Raw genomic sequence first — 16502 nt, 5'->3', positions numbered from 1 at the left:
TTTTTAACTTCTATTTTTTAAATTCACATTAGCTTTGTAATGAAAAAAAAAATGAAAAATTGCCTAATAAAAAAAAGAAAAAAGAATTCTGAATGATAAAGTTGCAGAAGGGAAATTTGGGTTTGCAGCTAGGGATGAGCAGAAACCGAACCGACACTGAAAATCGAACCGAACCGAACTGGATTGGTGCGGTTCGGTCCCAATTCTATTGGTTCGGTTTTCGGTTCAATTTGGAAAAGTAAAAACTGAAATTTTCAGTTTGGTGTCGGTTTCTATTTTTGGTTCGGTTTTAAATCGAACCGAACCGATACATATTAATATTTTATTATATATAATTATTTTTCTAATTTTTTAACCTAAAACTAAAACTCTAATTCACAATTATAATTATATTATTTATCATGTTCATGTTGTGGGGATTTGACATTTGAAATTTGTGTATTTTACATTATTTTATAATTTTTAATTGGTATTTTCGAAAAAATAAAATAAAATAAATTGTATCGTTCGGTTCGGTGAACCGAACCGAAACCGATGGTTTTATTGGTTTGGTTTCGGTTCGGTTTCGGACCCCAATTGGTGCGGTTCGGTTCCAATTTTAACCATCGGTTCGATTTTCGATTTTGAGTTTTTGGTTCGATTTTGCACCGAACCGAACCGATGCTCACCTCTATTTGCAGTAGGAAATGGCATGGGGCGGCGAGGGCAAGGGTGACGACTGTGATGAGGAGGGATTTAAGGGCGAGGGTGAGGCGGTGATGGTGGAACATAGTGACAGCAGGAGGTGAAATATTGCAAGGATAAAATGGCAGGCGGTGGTGGTGGTGGAATATGGCAAGCGATCGTAGTGGAATATTGTAAGGATAAAATGACAACTTTAACTTTTAATTTTTGCTACTGTAGAAGCCTATCAAAATAAACCGATCAAATCGGTTGAGTTATGGTTCTAAAGCGGAATAATATTTTTTAGGTCGGGCCTCGTGTAAACCCGAGCCCCCATCGTTCACAAACAAGGCTACCAAACACTTAGATAAACCATGATACCTTTTCAATATGGCCTAATCTATACTACCAAACACAACCTAATAATAATTTGTAGGTCTTGGGTGAGACCGGTCTCACCTAAGAGATGGATTTGACCCGACCCGACCCGACCCTCCACGTGGTAGAAGATGAGTGGCAAAGGGCGTAGGAGCGTAGCTGAGGGCGCGCCGATGGGTGGCTGGCAGAACAACGACGCGGCCATGCACAATGCAGGCAGCATGTCGGCCAGAAGGAAAGGCGGCACGGATGTGAGGCTTGGCGCATGCCGATTGAAAAGTAAGTGGTACGGTCGCGGCGGCAATGTGATGACAGAGGCAAAGAACTTGTACTTATTTGGTCAAGTAATTATTGTCGTAAAAAAATGTAATTATTGATATAAAGAAAGGTAAGTTTCAGAATATGAATAATTCGAAGTATTTATTGTAATGATGAAATGTAATAATCAACATGTATAAAAATAATATTTCTAAAAAGTATACTTTTACTTACTTAGACCCGACCTGCGTTTTGCCTAGGGCTGGGAATCGGGTCGGGATCGGGTACCCTACCCGAAAAAATTGGGTAACCGATCCCGAATAAAACCAAAACCCTATACCCGACCCCGAACCCGAAAAAAAATCGGGTACCCTAATACCCGACTCGGGTACCCGAGTCGGGTATTCGGGTACCCTAAATTACCCGGTCAAAATTGCATCTTTCAAGTCAAACTGTGAAAATCGGGTATTAGGGTACCCGATTTGGCTTAATCGGGTATTAGGGAAATACCCTATTTTCTTTTGAAAATTTTCGAAAATTTTTGAAAAATTTTCAAAAAATACCCGAAATTAAAATTGAATTTCAATTCAAAATTTTACAGATTTTTAAATTAAATTTAATTAAATAATTTAAAATTATTAATTAAAAAAATCGGGTATTTCGGGTATACCCGATACCCGATTTTTTAGCACCCTAAATACCCGAACCCGACCCCGACCCCTAATTTTTCGGGTATAGGGTACCCGATACCCGATTTTTTTGGGTCGGGTAATCGGGTACCCTATACCCAAACCCTATCTTCCCACTCCTAGTTTTGCCCCTACTCGACCCACACCTTACCCTATCCGACCCGTCTAATACATATTTATAGATGCCGAAGAATGCAATCGTTGATTGATAGTGGGAAGGATTCTTGAAAAGGAAAACACGTCGTCGATCTTCTTTGAGTTGAAATTAGTAACTCTGATGGACTTGACCAACCTTAATGTTGTCTTTCATACTGCCCGGCCTTATCGATCTTGCACGCATCAATATAATTTTTTAAAATTAGTTGATTTTACATGCAATAATTTACGATACAAGAAGTAAAATTACTTAATATACAATTTTTGATAGCAAATAATAGTATAGTTTATAAGAGACTATGACACAAAAAAAAAACTAGGTATCAAATATCTTCATCCCATAGTTGTTGGATGGTCTTGTAAGGGCCATAGATTGAGGTGTAATCCAATCCAAGACATGCTCTTCCCTGTGGGATTTCACTAATCATATCAACTTCTTGACTGCTCAACCACCAATCAAATATACTCATATTCCCTTTCATCCTCTCTCTATTGAAACTCTTCATCACCACACCAATCCCTTGCTCATATGCCCATCTCAAAGCCACCTGCAAATTCAATTACTCAATCATTGATGTCAAGTCAAATGTTTTGTTTCCTCATATTTACCTGAGCGACTGTTTTCCCCTTGGTTTGGGCTATTTGCTTTAGCACTTCAGATTCCATTATTCTACTGCTGCCATAAAATGTCCGGAATGCCCCCAGAGGAGAGTAGGCAACCACAAGAATCCCTTTGTCTTTGCAGAATTCTATCAATTTCTTTTGTTGCCAACATGGATTCACCTCTACCTTTGCACAGTACAGATCCAAACCATGTTTGTTTAAGCTAAAATGTTTAGAAAAATTGGTCATTTAAGCTCGAGATTGGGCTTACTTGATTCACAGCCGGTGGAATTTTCGCGGTGGCCAGGATTTCTAGAAGCTTCTTAGAAGAAAAATTGCTGACTCCGATTGCTTTGGTGAGCCCAATTCTCTGGCATTCTTCCATGGCTGCCCACACCGACCCAAATTCCATGGGAGCAAAATCCTCTGCTTTGATTGGGTATTCAACTTTTCCGGCTTTGGCACTCACCGGCCAATGAATCAAATACAAATCGATGTAATTCGTATCTAGATTCCTGCAAAAATAGCCAACATACAACTGAAAAGAAACCCTAGCAGAAGGGGATTTTCCGAATTCCTCGAAATTGAAGTGTTGATTTACTTGAGGGTTGTGCTGAGGGCTGGGGCGACGTGTTGGGGATGCGCATCGCTGCACCAAAGCTTGGAAGTGATGAACAAGTCGCGGCGGGATCCGATCAGACGGCGGTTGACGGCTTCGGCTATGGCTTCGCCGAGTGGCTGCTCTGAGTTGTAGAGAGCGGCGGTGTCGAAATGCCTGTAACCGAGCTCGATGGCTTGCAAAACGGCGGTTTTGATGGTTTGTGAATCCACGGGCGGATCGGAGGCAGTGCCGAACCCCAAGGCGGGGATTTTTCCGGTGCCGGAATTGAGATTAATTTCAGGGATGGAAGCGGAAGCCATCAGATTCTATTATTCAATTTCTACCATATGTTTGATCTATTGTAGATAATGTGGAGTAAGTAATAAACAATTATCAATTTTTTAGTATCATAATATAAATAAATGAAATAATTAGTAAAAACGCATTCATGTGTTTATGTTCTAAAATATGATGGCATTTTCAAAAATGATTCGAACAAAAGTTTTTATATAAAAAGTAGCTTTATAACTTGTCTTATACCCTTTCAAAAAGAAAAACTTGCGTCTTTATAGTGGTAGGTTGCTTTATAAACGTGTACGTGCTTCTCTTTTCTTCACTTTTATATTCACTAATAAAAATTAAAAACATTGTTTAAATTTACGAAATGCTCTAAGTAGCAATTTTTTTTTTTTTTTGATCAAGAAAATGCATAAATAAATGAAGGTACCAGAGGTACCAAAAAAAAAAGGTCTTACAACAATTTGGCCAACAGCTCGTTAGAGCTCCAATCTCTAAAACTGATGTCCTTTCTCGAGTACAAAAACACTTTGTTCCAACTCCAAGTTCTAGCTTTAATTTCCAAGATAAGACTTTGCTCTAAGTAGCAATTAATGGTTAAAATCATGAATACATCAAAAGTGTGTAGAGAATTCTCCATATTAGCACCTAGAGATCCTAGGGTACTATTTTGTTTCATTTTCAATGTTTTTTTTATAAAAAAAATTCTTATATAGTTTTCTCTAATTTCAGTTTTATATATTTTAATTTAATTTTATGATTATTAACTACAGTTTATTCCATCTAATGACAATATATAAGTATTTTTTATTATTTAATTTCACTTATATTAGTTAATAATAGGTTAATAAATTTATAAGTTATGATATACTCCCTCTGTCCCAACTTTTTGTATCCACTTTCAGTTGTAAATACTACTAAAAGTGGATACAAAAAGTTAGGACGGAGGGAGTATAATTTTGAAATAAAAATTTAGTATAATTCATAATATTGTAGTAAATTTTATTTTTATAAAAAATATTATTAAAATAACAAATATGGGACATAATGACACATACAAAATTATTGGACCTTGACACCGAAACAAAAGCTAAAATTTAATTTGTTCTGTAGTTGATGATAAACTTAACACACATGTTAACGTCTATGCACCGTATTTATCAAATTCAACATTTTCAAATTAGTATATACAAATGCGTCCATTCATTGTATAACCTCTAAATGTTCGATTGGTTAAAGTAAAGGAATGAAATCAAATAAAAGGGAAGAATTGTAAAAATAACTATTACTTTTTTTTGAGTGTTTGATTTGATTATTCAATTTCTTTTATTTCTCCTCTATTTTAATGGGTAACAAATTAAATGATTAGATTATCCTCAAATAAGGGTAATAGTTCACTCATTACCCAAATCAAACAACAAGTAATTAATTCAATTAATTGAATCCATTTCCAACCTCCAAAAACGTCCAGCCAAACATGAGCTAAATGTTGATAATAAAATTAAGATGATTTATTTTAAAAGAAAAAGAAAACGAACATTATGTGTTAATCTAGTGATAGCGTGATTAATGCATAGATTAAAGATCTCAAATTCGAGTTTACTGTACGCGGTATTCAAAATAATTTGGTAAACAATCCCAAAAAAAAAAAAGTTTCGCTAGGTATCAATCCTCACAAAATTGTTATTCAAAGTGGTGTTGAAAATACTGTAGCAGACAATCAGTATAGACAAAAAATAATAATAATAAAATAATAATAACTAAAACGACTTCTGGATTGTCTGCAGACAAGTGATGGCCTTCTGCGAGGCGCTTTCTTGGATGAAAAATAAATGACTTGATTTGGTGGAGTTTGGGCTTCATTTCATAGTAATTAAGCTATTCCCTCTAAAGTTGAAGATAGATGTGCCCTACTTTTCGAGTTAGATAGGGAAAGACATTCCGATATGGTGAAGAGTCTTCTTCTTTTGCCATTTATTTATGATCAATACGATGACTCTTTTTCAATTATACCTAAAAAGAAACTAGACCAACATACATTGATACATATGTGAAAATACTCACCAAATGTTTGTCATCGTAACTACCGTAGTTTTCTATTAACGATAGTCGACCAAGGTTCACTCCCAATTTCCCTCACTCCACCAACAATTCTTTTAAAAAAAAATCTATTTTTTTTGGGAGGGGGGATTAATTAATGTTTTATTGGTCGAAAAAGTATTTGATCAAAAATTGTGGCATGATAAGGTCGTCCAAAATTAAATATATAGATTGTGTATGAAAGTCGTAGTAGAATTCTATAACATAGGAAGAAAAGAAAAAACATCCCAAAGCTTACCTAAACCCAACGAATCCGTCTCTCTTTATTTAATGCAACCTTCTACTTAATAAAATTGCGTGACGTCGTCTAACAAACTTGTATTTCTTCGCAAATAAGTAAACTCAAGACTATCTCAACTTCTCCAAACCTAAAAGTAAACAAAATCAATTTATTCGACAAGTGATTCGCAAAATTATGGTTAGGTAAGTGGATGCCATCTCCCGTCTAAACTCGATCAAGAAAAGTTGAGTAATCAAATCGATCAATGTTAAAGTTCTTGGAAAAGAGTATGTTTAAAGAATATTTATTGATCGCAAATCTGGTAATCTAATCCCCCTAATGATTCATTAATGAATTTACGACAAAGCGTAGCTATATTATCTTGTAAGTAATTGAAAGGAAGAATTAATGAAAAACACAATGTTTCAACATGCAAGATGAAAATATAAAAAATCAAACAATCATCTATTTCAAAAAAAAAAAAAAGTATATATATCAAGGCGCTAATGAATCTAAAACAGATGTCAGCATAAAAGAGAACAAAATTGAAAAAAAAAAAAAAAAAAAAAGGCAAAGTAATTGGCGTGTTATGAGAAATAATATGAAACCTAATTGATCGAAGAGATCAAAAGCCTCTACTAATTCTAAAAATTGGTGGATTTACTTCTTAGAGAGCTTGCTTTTCTTGTACTTGAGTCTGATCCAATTGAATCCGACGGAGGCGCCAACCTTGACTTTGGCGGCCGCCACCTTGGATTTCTCGTAGCCGACAGAAGCCACAGCCTTGGTTTTCCCGAAGCCGGTCGAAGCCACCTCCTTAGTCTTTCCGAACGTGTGGCCGACTCTATCCGACAGCGTCGGCGGTGCTCCACCCAGCCGCGTCGGGTTGCGATCGTCCGTGCTTCCGCCCCACGGGTTCCCTTCATACGCCATCAGTTGTTTCTCGAGTTGGATTTGGGGTTTTGGTTTTGCGATGTGTTTTGGGACGATGGGTTTTAATGGGGTTTTTATATGGAGAGAGAGGCGCTGTATTTTTATTTTATTTTTAATGTGTATGTGTGTTTTTTAGGAATAATTTAATATAACGCCGTAAGTGTGAATGTAGGCTACAATTGGAAAAGCCTTTGCGTGTTTTGTGAATCTGGTCAGCGATGCTGCGTTCGTTCTCGAATATCTGGGGAAATTTTCGGATTCTTTTATTTGGACGTGTTTTCATTGGTCAATATCGGTGGAGTGTATTTATATTCAAAATAATTTATTATCCGATTCTCAAATAAATAATTCTTTATATGATTGCTCCGCTCATGAATATATATGTCTAAAGCAGTGCGCGGCGATCAATGTTAGTGTCCATTAACTGAAAAGGGATAATTTAGTAGAAAAATGATAATCAATACTTTTTTGAGGAAACTAGCTAAGTATAAATGAACAAAAGTAATTGTTAGAAAGTATGTGAAATTTATGGAAGTTGATGGCTATATAATTGTATGACCCGTTGTATGAATTTTCTATTGTATCTTACTACGAGCATCAACAGTGAGCTCGTTGGGCTGGCTCGAGTCGTGCTCCAATCAGCTCCTCCACATTGACAAGCTCCACAGTTTGATGGTGGGCGCGATTTTAAGAGTCAGATTCAGAAAAAAATATTAGTTTCAATTTTGAAATTTAACCATTGGCTGTTAATTTTTTAATTTTTTAAATTATTTCATATGTTCAAATGGCTTTTTGCATTTTTTTTAAAATCTAAAATCTATCCATAAATATATTCACTCATTTCATTCATTTTCTCAAACCAAATTCATTATGTTCTACTATTCTCTTACTCTATATTTCTTACAAAAATATATCATCTTCTTCCAACTCTTCTACTCATAAGGCTCTGACCATTTATTCTGACGAAGAAATATTCGAGTTTGTGAGCACGCTTCTGAAGGCTGTGAGTCATTTAATGCCCGATAGCCCCAAAAAAAAGGAAGAAGAGAGCATTCTTTCTTCGCGATCGTCACACCGTCGGTGAACACCTTAATCAAGATTACTCTCCCTGATGCGCTATGGGACGAAGTAGTTTAATGGCTTCGTATGAGAAAATCCTTGTTCTTTGCGCATCGTCAATGCACTCGAGTCAGATGCTTACTTCCATCAACGATGAGATGCAACCGGGAGATTCGAGGTCACTCCGTTGCATAAACATATGGTAGCAATTCGACAACTCGCAAATGGCGGCGCTGACGATCAATACAACGAGTACCTGCGTGTTGCTCAAATGATGAGCTTGGAGCCATTGAAGAATTTATGTCGATGAGTCCTCCGCATATTCGGCGTAGAATATGTGAGGAGGCCAACTAGCGGCGATTGCCAAAGGTTGCTAGCTATGCACGTGGTGAAGCACGACTTCCCCAGAATGTTAGGGAGCCTTGCATGCACTGCACTTGGAAGTATTGTCCGACGAGTAGCAAGGATCATACACCAGAGGTGATCACGAAGAGCCGATGATTATCATCGAGGCAGTTGCATCCAGCATGCTTATTTTGGGGTCTCCAACTCAAACAATGACATTAATGTGCTTAACCAGTTGTTGTTTAATGATGTTCTTGCGGGAAGGGCTCTGCCGATGCAATTCAAGGCCAACAGCTCTCACTACAGTATGGGGTACTACATAGCCGGTGACATTTAACTTGGCCAACGTTCATGAAGAATCCTCGATTCCCGAATGACGACAATAAGAAAAGGTTCAAATCGATGCAAGAAGCTGCAAGCAAGGACATAGAACGAGCTTTTGGCGTTATACAATCACGCTGGGGTATTATCAAAGGTCCTGCTCAACTCTGGAAAAATGAGCAACTTAATGATATCATGTTTGTGTGCATTATTTTGCACAACATGATAATCGATGATGAATGGAAAAATGCTACGAAATGGGGAGCGATGCGTCGAGCAGCACTCATGCATGAAGCTATACAAGGAGTTCCACCGAAATTCTAAACGTATTTGGCTTGAGATATAAGTATCTGCGATAAAATGAGTTCACCACCGCCTCCAACAAGATTTAATCGAGCACGATTGAATCCTATCCAACTGTAATTTAAATTTTATTTATTTTAATTTTAATTATTACTCCCTCCGTCCCGGCCAAGACGCTACATTTGCTTTTCGGCACGGGATTTAAGGTGTTGTAGATTAATATTTTAAGTGTGTAATAATAAAGTGATAAAGTGAGAGAGAGAAAGTAATAAAGTGATAAAATAAGAAAGAGAAAGTAATAAAGTGATAAAGTATGATATGTTCAATACAATGTTCTCAATTTCATTTAAATTGCGATTTTCACTATAACTAACCCCTGTGTGTGTGTGTGTGTGGATAGGTTCAAGTAAGAACCACTAGATAAAATAAGAAAGAAAAATTATTTTTAGTCCTTCGATTATTACGATCTATGATGTATGCATCATTTGGATACAAATTCTATATGGGCAAATTTTTTCTTTAGGTTTATTAATTTTAATAATAAATATATAAATTTTTACGATAATTATATTAATTATAATGGATTGACGATAAATTTAATTGTCTAGAATCATAGCTTTGTGTTTCCTTAAAAAAAAAAAGAATCATACCTTTGTGTGTTTGTGTGGGTGTGTGGGTAGGGGTGTTCACAGTTTGGTTTGGTGCGGTTTGGCAGCAAAACTAAACCAAACCGTAAAGTACGATTTGATAATTTTTGAAACCAAACCAAACTATATTTATGCAGTTTGATGCGGTCTGATTTGCAGTGTATTTATATTTTTTATTTTCATGATTCAAAGTAATACAAAAAAAAATATCTAACAACTTTAAAAATAATAAAAATAAAATGTCATTGCAAAAAAAAACATAAATAATAATAATAATAATAATAATAATAACAATAATAATAATAATAATAATAATAATAATAATAATAATAATAATAAAGTTGAAACACACTAAGAACTATTCTAAGACATAAATGAAATGATTGCATGAGTCTTTTAAGAATAAAATAGGCTTTGCAAAAAATCAAGAAATTGCATAAATTTCACATCTTCAACTTCTGTGACATAACCAATAGTCAACCTGAATATTAAATTAAAACAAAAACGATAATAATTAATACTCCCTCCGTCCCGCGAAGCATGACACGTTTGAGTTCGGCACGGGAATTAAGGAATTGTAGATTAGTGTTTTAAGTGTGTAATTAATAAAGTATAAAATTGATAAAGTAGGAGAGAGAAGGTAATAAAAGTGATAAAGTAGGTGAGAGAATATAATAAAGGTGATAAAGTAGGAGAGAGAATGTAATAATTATTGACAAAAAAGGAAACGTGTCATGCTTCGTGGGACAACCCAAAATGGAAAGTGTGTCATGCTTCGCGGGACGGAGGGAGTAACATAAAAAATTATGATTACAAAAGAAAAAGATGAAAAAGACAGAATTTTTTTTTGAGGGGATGAAAAAGACAGAATTGATCAGTCATTTACCTCTCAAATAATAAATGGCATTTCAAAATACTACGTGGAAATGGTGGTTTTAATATTTTGGATAAGCAAATTTTGGTCATTCTTTTAAGAACATTTATGCAGGGGTCGATTCCGTAGTCTAATATGTTATAGTATTGCATTAAACATAATAACAATGCTAATATAAAGTTTGTTTATTGCAAATAACTAAATGTGTTTTCATAATATACTGAAGGTAATTAATTAAGGTTTTTTGTTATATATTAATTTCAATTAAAATAATAATAATAATAATAATAATAATAATAATAATAATAATAATAATAATAATAATTACTTTAAATATATTACAGTTTACGGTTTGGTTCTGTCTATAGTTTTAAAAAATCAAACATAAACCATAAAATTTTTTTTTAAATATAAATCAAATCATATTTTTTAAACCGTAAATCGAACTAAACTGTATAAATACAATTTGATTTGGTTTGATCTACGATTTAAACCAAATTGTGAACACTCCGGTGCGTGGATGTGTGGAGGCAAAGTATTCTAATAGGAGCCACTAGACAACATCGAGGGCCGCACACGGTATCTCCATGGACGGTTTGCTATAGTATTCAATAGTGATAGGAAAAGAATAAAGATATACTAGTATGTTTTTTTCTCCCTTTATAATAAATATAAACAATGAAGATTCTATATGAAGGGGATGCTTTTCCCAAAAATTAGATTCTTCTATGAGAATTTCATATTTGAAAATAAGACCAGATTCTCTCCGTGACGAGTTACGGGAAGCTTTCAACCATGCTCGCGAGCATGTGATCTTCGATTTTTGTCATGCTAAGTGGGAGGCTAATTAACTGTGCTGCTTACGAACTCGCTTCTTTTGCTTTAGTTTTTATGAATGTAAAAATTTGGAAGTCCGACTTTTCTTCGTGGCTTTTAGATATTATGTATTCGGATATGGCTTAATATAGTCTTTGGTTTTCCATTCAAAAAAATAAAATAATTAAGTGCATTTCCAGAACTAAGTAAGATTCTTTTATACTCCCATGAATTTTATATCGCTCCAGAGATTCCAAACTTTCGTGGACCAATAGTAGGTTTGTAAAGGCTAACGTGATTATATTGCTCTTAAATTTTACAATTTTTTATTTATTGAATTACTTATTCCGTCTCTCAATTTCATGCCTCTTAACATTTTAATTAGTCTGTCCCTCATTTTCATGTCTCCTTTTATTTTTAATAAATTTATTCTATCTAATTCCATAAAAAAGTGAGACCTTTACTCTACTAATCCCTTTAATTCTCTCATAGAATGAGACTATATTCTACTCACAATACAATCAACTATTTTATTAAAATTTGTGTTATTTTTAGAGCAAAATTCAAGTTATTTTCAAATGGGCACAAAATTGAGGAACATAGGAAGCATATATTAACAATCTAAACATACTTATTTTTTCTGACAAAAATATATGTGGAAGTCTTTCGTACATAAGCTTCACAGTCCACTCATAAATAGTAGCTAAAAGTTTCTTTTAATTTGCCTTAAGATGAAAAAAATAAATAAAATTGATAGGTAAAATCAAGGATCGAACCACTAGGTTTGTAATTTTATTTGTTTTTTCCAGTTTCGAGAATTAATTCAATTGATACAAAGCGTAATTAAGGCACAAAACCAAACAATATATTATATACATCCAAGAACCAATGCCAAATTACATAAAGAAATTCAGGGGATCGATCTATTTATTTATCAACCAAGAATAAAATTATTATTTTAATTTATCGATACAAGGCGTAGGTTGGTTGGTACATCGAAATGAAGATGTATATACAAAACAATGAAGCAAGATCAAGGGTAGACTTTGGAGTTGGAATGAGGTTTATAAAGTTTTGGAGTTGAGGATCCCTTTCACCATGTGGTGCTCAAAGGGTTTCAATCTTTCATTCTTGTTTTGATTGGCATCTCTGGTGCCTTGCTTTTCATCTCAATAAAATTTTAATTTTACTGATAAAAAAAAAACAAAACAATGAAGCAATGATTTTTGGAAACAAGTATTAATGAACTATTGCTTGTGCGTAGCCTTGTGGTACTTATCCTTCATCCAGTGTAGGCCGGCGGCGGCTCCGGTCTTGAGCTTCTTGACGCCGGTGGAAGCCGCCGCCTTGGTCTTATCGAATTTGGAAGATGTTGAGCTGCCGGAGTGGGAGAAGGTGGTGTAGGTGGACCTGGGCTCAGGATCCCATTGATCAGCCCAAGAGCTGTCGTGCGAGTTATTTGATGCCATAAGAGAGAGATTGATGAAAGAGATACAAGCGATGATTATATATTAAGGCCAAACGCGTAGGGTGGCAGATTCTATATCAAACATATTTTTTCTTCTTCTTCTTTTCCTCTACTTAACCTTCTTTTTTTGGACCAAGAAAAGTCTGGCCAACTCAAATTAATTATGTGATTTTGTTAAAGCTGTTGCAGGTCAAATTGGGCGAATTTTCTTGTTTTGGTAATAGAATGTAAATAGATAAAATATGTGTATGCGTCAGGCATGACGAGGGAGACAACAGTTATACCTTGACAGGTGTGATTAGAATTTTGGTATGTTTGACCTTAAGCTAGTAATTATAATAAATTATTGGGGTAATTGCCCCTAAATTAATACATTACATTTTGCCATTTTCTGGAATTGCACACCACCTTTAAAATCCACCTCATAATATATAACCTTTCTTTTTTTTTTTTTTTTTCTGGAATTGCACATGGTCAACCAACCACCAACCGGAAAAATAACGTGGATACCGAAAACACCACATATACACGCCGGAAAAAAAAAAATTAATTGATGTGGCAGCCATGTAGGATTTTTTTTATTTTTTATTTGCTATTAAATTTTTATTTCCATAATATAGAATTAAGGCATTAATTTCTCAAATCCTCAATTTTCCCCTAAATCCCCTAGTTTTACAATTTCTCCATTCGCAACAAATTATCGAACGAGCGAATCTTTATCGGCTTGCGCCGAACCCGATGGTTGGCCTCCTGACATCGCTGATCACAACCTTCCCTCACTAGATCCCACGAAAATAGCAATTTCTCATCACCCCTGCAGTTTTACCAAAATCAACAACACGACAACAATAAATGCATTTAAACCAGCCAAAAAAGGATTATATCAACTAAGTTTTCAGTACAGTAGACCATGGATAAAGAAAGCAACTAGGGATGGCAACGGGGTGGGGCGGGGCCGAGTATTGCTTTCCCATCCCCATACCCGCCTAAGATATTCATCCCCGGCCCCGCCTCCATACCCATTTAAATCGGGGCGGGGTCGGGGCGGGTATTATCCAATGGGGGAAGAATACCAGTCGGGTACCCACAAAATTTAAATTTAAATTAAAGTTAAAATTTGTAATAATTTTAACTTAATTTTTATTTCAAATTTATTTAAACTTTTATTAAAATTTGCTTTTTTCCTTATAGAATAAAGAAAAAATTTAGCAAAGTTAATGAAGTTAAGACTTGTGTAGGAAGGAAATCTTATTTATAAAGCCAACTTTCCTCATCTATTCTTTATATTTTCAATGTGGGACAAAAAGGGATGAGAAATGTGGGAGAGTTGAAGAGAAACAATGTCCCACATTGAAAAATGAATGAAAAAGGGTGGGTGAATTGTGTTATATAAAGAATGAGAAAAATGTTATATATCATAAATTTGAATTTTAATATAATATTAATACTAATATATTTCGTTAATAATAAAAAATAATTTAAAATATATTAAATATATATTATTCGGGGCGGGTTCGGAGTGGGGATCTATATATCCGCCCCCGCCCCGAACCCGACTCGGGTTTTATTTTTCATACCCGCCCCCGCCCCGACCCCAAAAGTATTGGCCCCATCCCCGCCCCATTAGGGTCGGGTACCCGAGGGTACCCGAACCCGCGGGTATAATTGCCATCCCTAAAATTAACCCATGCCAAATGCATAATGAATAATTCAAATTGCCGGCTTGTTCGCTTTAATTGAGTTTGTGAAATCTATGCAAATTAGTAGTTGATGTTAGGGGAAAGATCGCAATCTAAGTTAAATCAACGGCGATACGTTCGTCTCCCTGTTTGGTTCGTCCCGTGCGCCAGAGCCTTGGTCGTCGGTTCGTCGCGTGCGCCGGAGCCTTCGCTACTGGTTCGTGTTGGTGTAATCGCTAGAGCAAGTGTAATCGTCGGAGCTGGAGCCTTTCTTGGTGTTGGTGTAATCGCTAGAGCTAGAGCAATGTGGAGCAGATCGCTGGACGCTAGGGCAATTGTGGAGCAGATCGAAATTCAATTCTGGACGCTGGGGCAATTGTAAAAAGTGGGAAATTGTAAAACTAGGGAATTCAGGGGAAAATTGGAGATTTGAGAAATTAATGCCTTAATTTTATATTCTGGAAATTCGAATTTAATAGCAAAAAAAAAAAAATCTACATGGCTGCCACATCAATTTTTTTTTTCTTTTCGGCGTGTATATGTGGCGTTTCCGGCATCTACGTCATTTTTTCGGTTGGTGGTTAGTTAACCATGTGCAATTCATGAAAAAAAAAAAGGTTATGTATTATGAGGCGGATTTTAAAGGTGATGTGCAATTCCAGAAAATGGGGAAAAATAATGTATTTAGGGGCAATTACCCCTAAATTATTGCGTCTTGTTGGATGTATATTAATTGAAACGAGGTCTTGTAGCTCTAGGCTCTACCAAATAAATAAACTTGACGATACATTGTTTTCGTCTATTTTAGTTAAGTAATGAAGAACTCCACGAAAAAAAAAGATGTAATGAATCGTTTTATTATGGATACTTCTGGATCCATCCATATATAAGCGTCAATATTTGAGAAGAATAATGTGGTTTAAAAGTCATTAGTTGTCAACAAAAAGGGCTGAAATTTATTTAGTTCTACATTCCAAATAGGAAATCATGCTTCTTTTTTTCCCATTACACTTATAATTTCTGGTAGGGTCGAAAGAGAGAATTTTAAAACTTTTAAAGAGTACTAATATTGGCCATATTGTATTTTCTAGATAGAAGCTAACGGAAAATTACAATGAGCTAGTAAATAGATTTATCCAGTTACAATTAGGATCAAGTGTGGATTTCGGGGACCAAATACATTACACCCAGTCTAGTATATTGAGGCCCAATCCAGTTTTTTTTTTTTTTTTTTTCGAGTGCATGAATACATTACATTTATATGCAGTACTCTACACCATTTTGTACGTATAGTTAACTCACACAGTACAAAATAAATACTCGATCCCTCCATCTCACGTATCTCGAGATACTTTTGTTTTGGATGTCCCACCTATCTTGAGACATTTCTTTATTTAGCAAAAAATTTACTCACTCCGTCCCAGCTTTTAGTATCCAATTTTTCTTTTTTGGCCGTTCCACATTTTGGTATCTATTTTTGTTTGTAGTAAAAATAGGTGGGACTCTTACTCCATTTTAATTATTTTAACACTCACATAAAAGGTGAGACTCTTACTCAACTCACAACACACCCAATCATTTTATTAAAACTCGTGTCATTCTCAACTGGATACCAAAAGTTGGGACGAAGGGAGTATCATTTATTCATCTTTTAACTTTTTCACCTACACACGAAGCACTCTTTTTTAAATATCGTGAGTCGTGTCCAAAAAAAGGTCTCCAGCGGAGGGAGTACTTTCCTTTGGTAAAAAATAAAATAGTCTAGAATCTTGATTAACCAGTTTTAAGTTTTAACAGTCTCTTTTCACATGTACGTAAATGTTTTTGTGATTAATTTGGTTTCCTACCTCTTTAGACTTATTCCATTTTCAGACCAATAAAATATCTTGTAGCCGTTGGCCAATAACCTAACAAAATTCCTCTTACGTGTAAGAATTAAAACCATGGATATGGGTTTGCCGTTTGAGTCTTTGACCTCTTCTCCGAGATGGCACAGCTTCATGTTTTCTATGTCGCGTATGTTGTCAAAAAGCTTTATTCTTTATTCCTTCAAATTTTGATCCTTATATTTTGATTAATCTTCCTTCCCACC

At 35.1% G+C, this 16502-nt stretch overlaps 1 protein-coding gene across 2 annotated transcripts; it reads right to left on the bottom strand.

Moving 5' to 3' along the window:
• Positions 1 to 2309: 2309 nt before the first annotated feature.
• Positions 2310 to 3828, bottom strand: LOC130993706 (non-functional NADPH-dependent codeinone reductase 2-like). Of its 2 annotated transcripts, XM_057918730.1 has the most exons (4): positions 3349 to 3821; positions 3019 to 3262; positions 2754 to 2933; positions 2310 to 2692 (listed from the first exon to the last, which is right to left on the bottom strand). In XM_057918730.1, exons 1-4 carry the CDS (start codon positions 3666 to 3668, stop codon positions 2468 to 2470), a joined length of 969 nt encoding a protein of 322 aa, XP_057774713.1. In that variant the 5' UTR covers positions 3669 to 3821; the 3' UTR covers positions 2310 to 2467. The 2 variants fall into 2 exon arrangements, with proteins under 2 accessions (XP_057774713.1, XP_057774714.1); XM_057918731.1 differs by lacking the exon at positions 2754 to 2933 and having other exon boundaries at positions 3349 to 3828.
• Positions 3829 to 16502: the final 12674 nt, after the last annotated feature.

This window comes from Salvia miltiorrhiza, chromosome 7 (genome assembly GCF_028751815.1).
Source record: "Salvia miltiorrhiza cultivar Shanhuang (shh) chromosome 7, IMPLAD_Smil_shh, whole genome shotgun sequence".
In the NCBI taxonomy this organism is placed as follows: domain Eukaryota; kingdom Viridiplantae; phylum Streptophyta; class Magnoliopsida; order Lamiales; family Lamiaceae; genus Salvia; species Salvia miltiorrhiza.
Note: the sequence above shows the minus strand (reverse complement) of the source record. Positions and strands in the feature narration are given on the sequence as shown.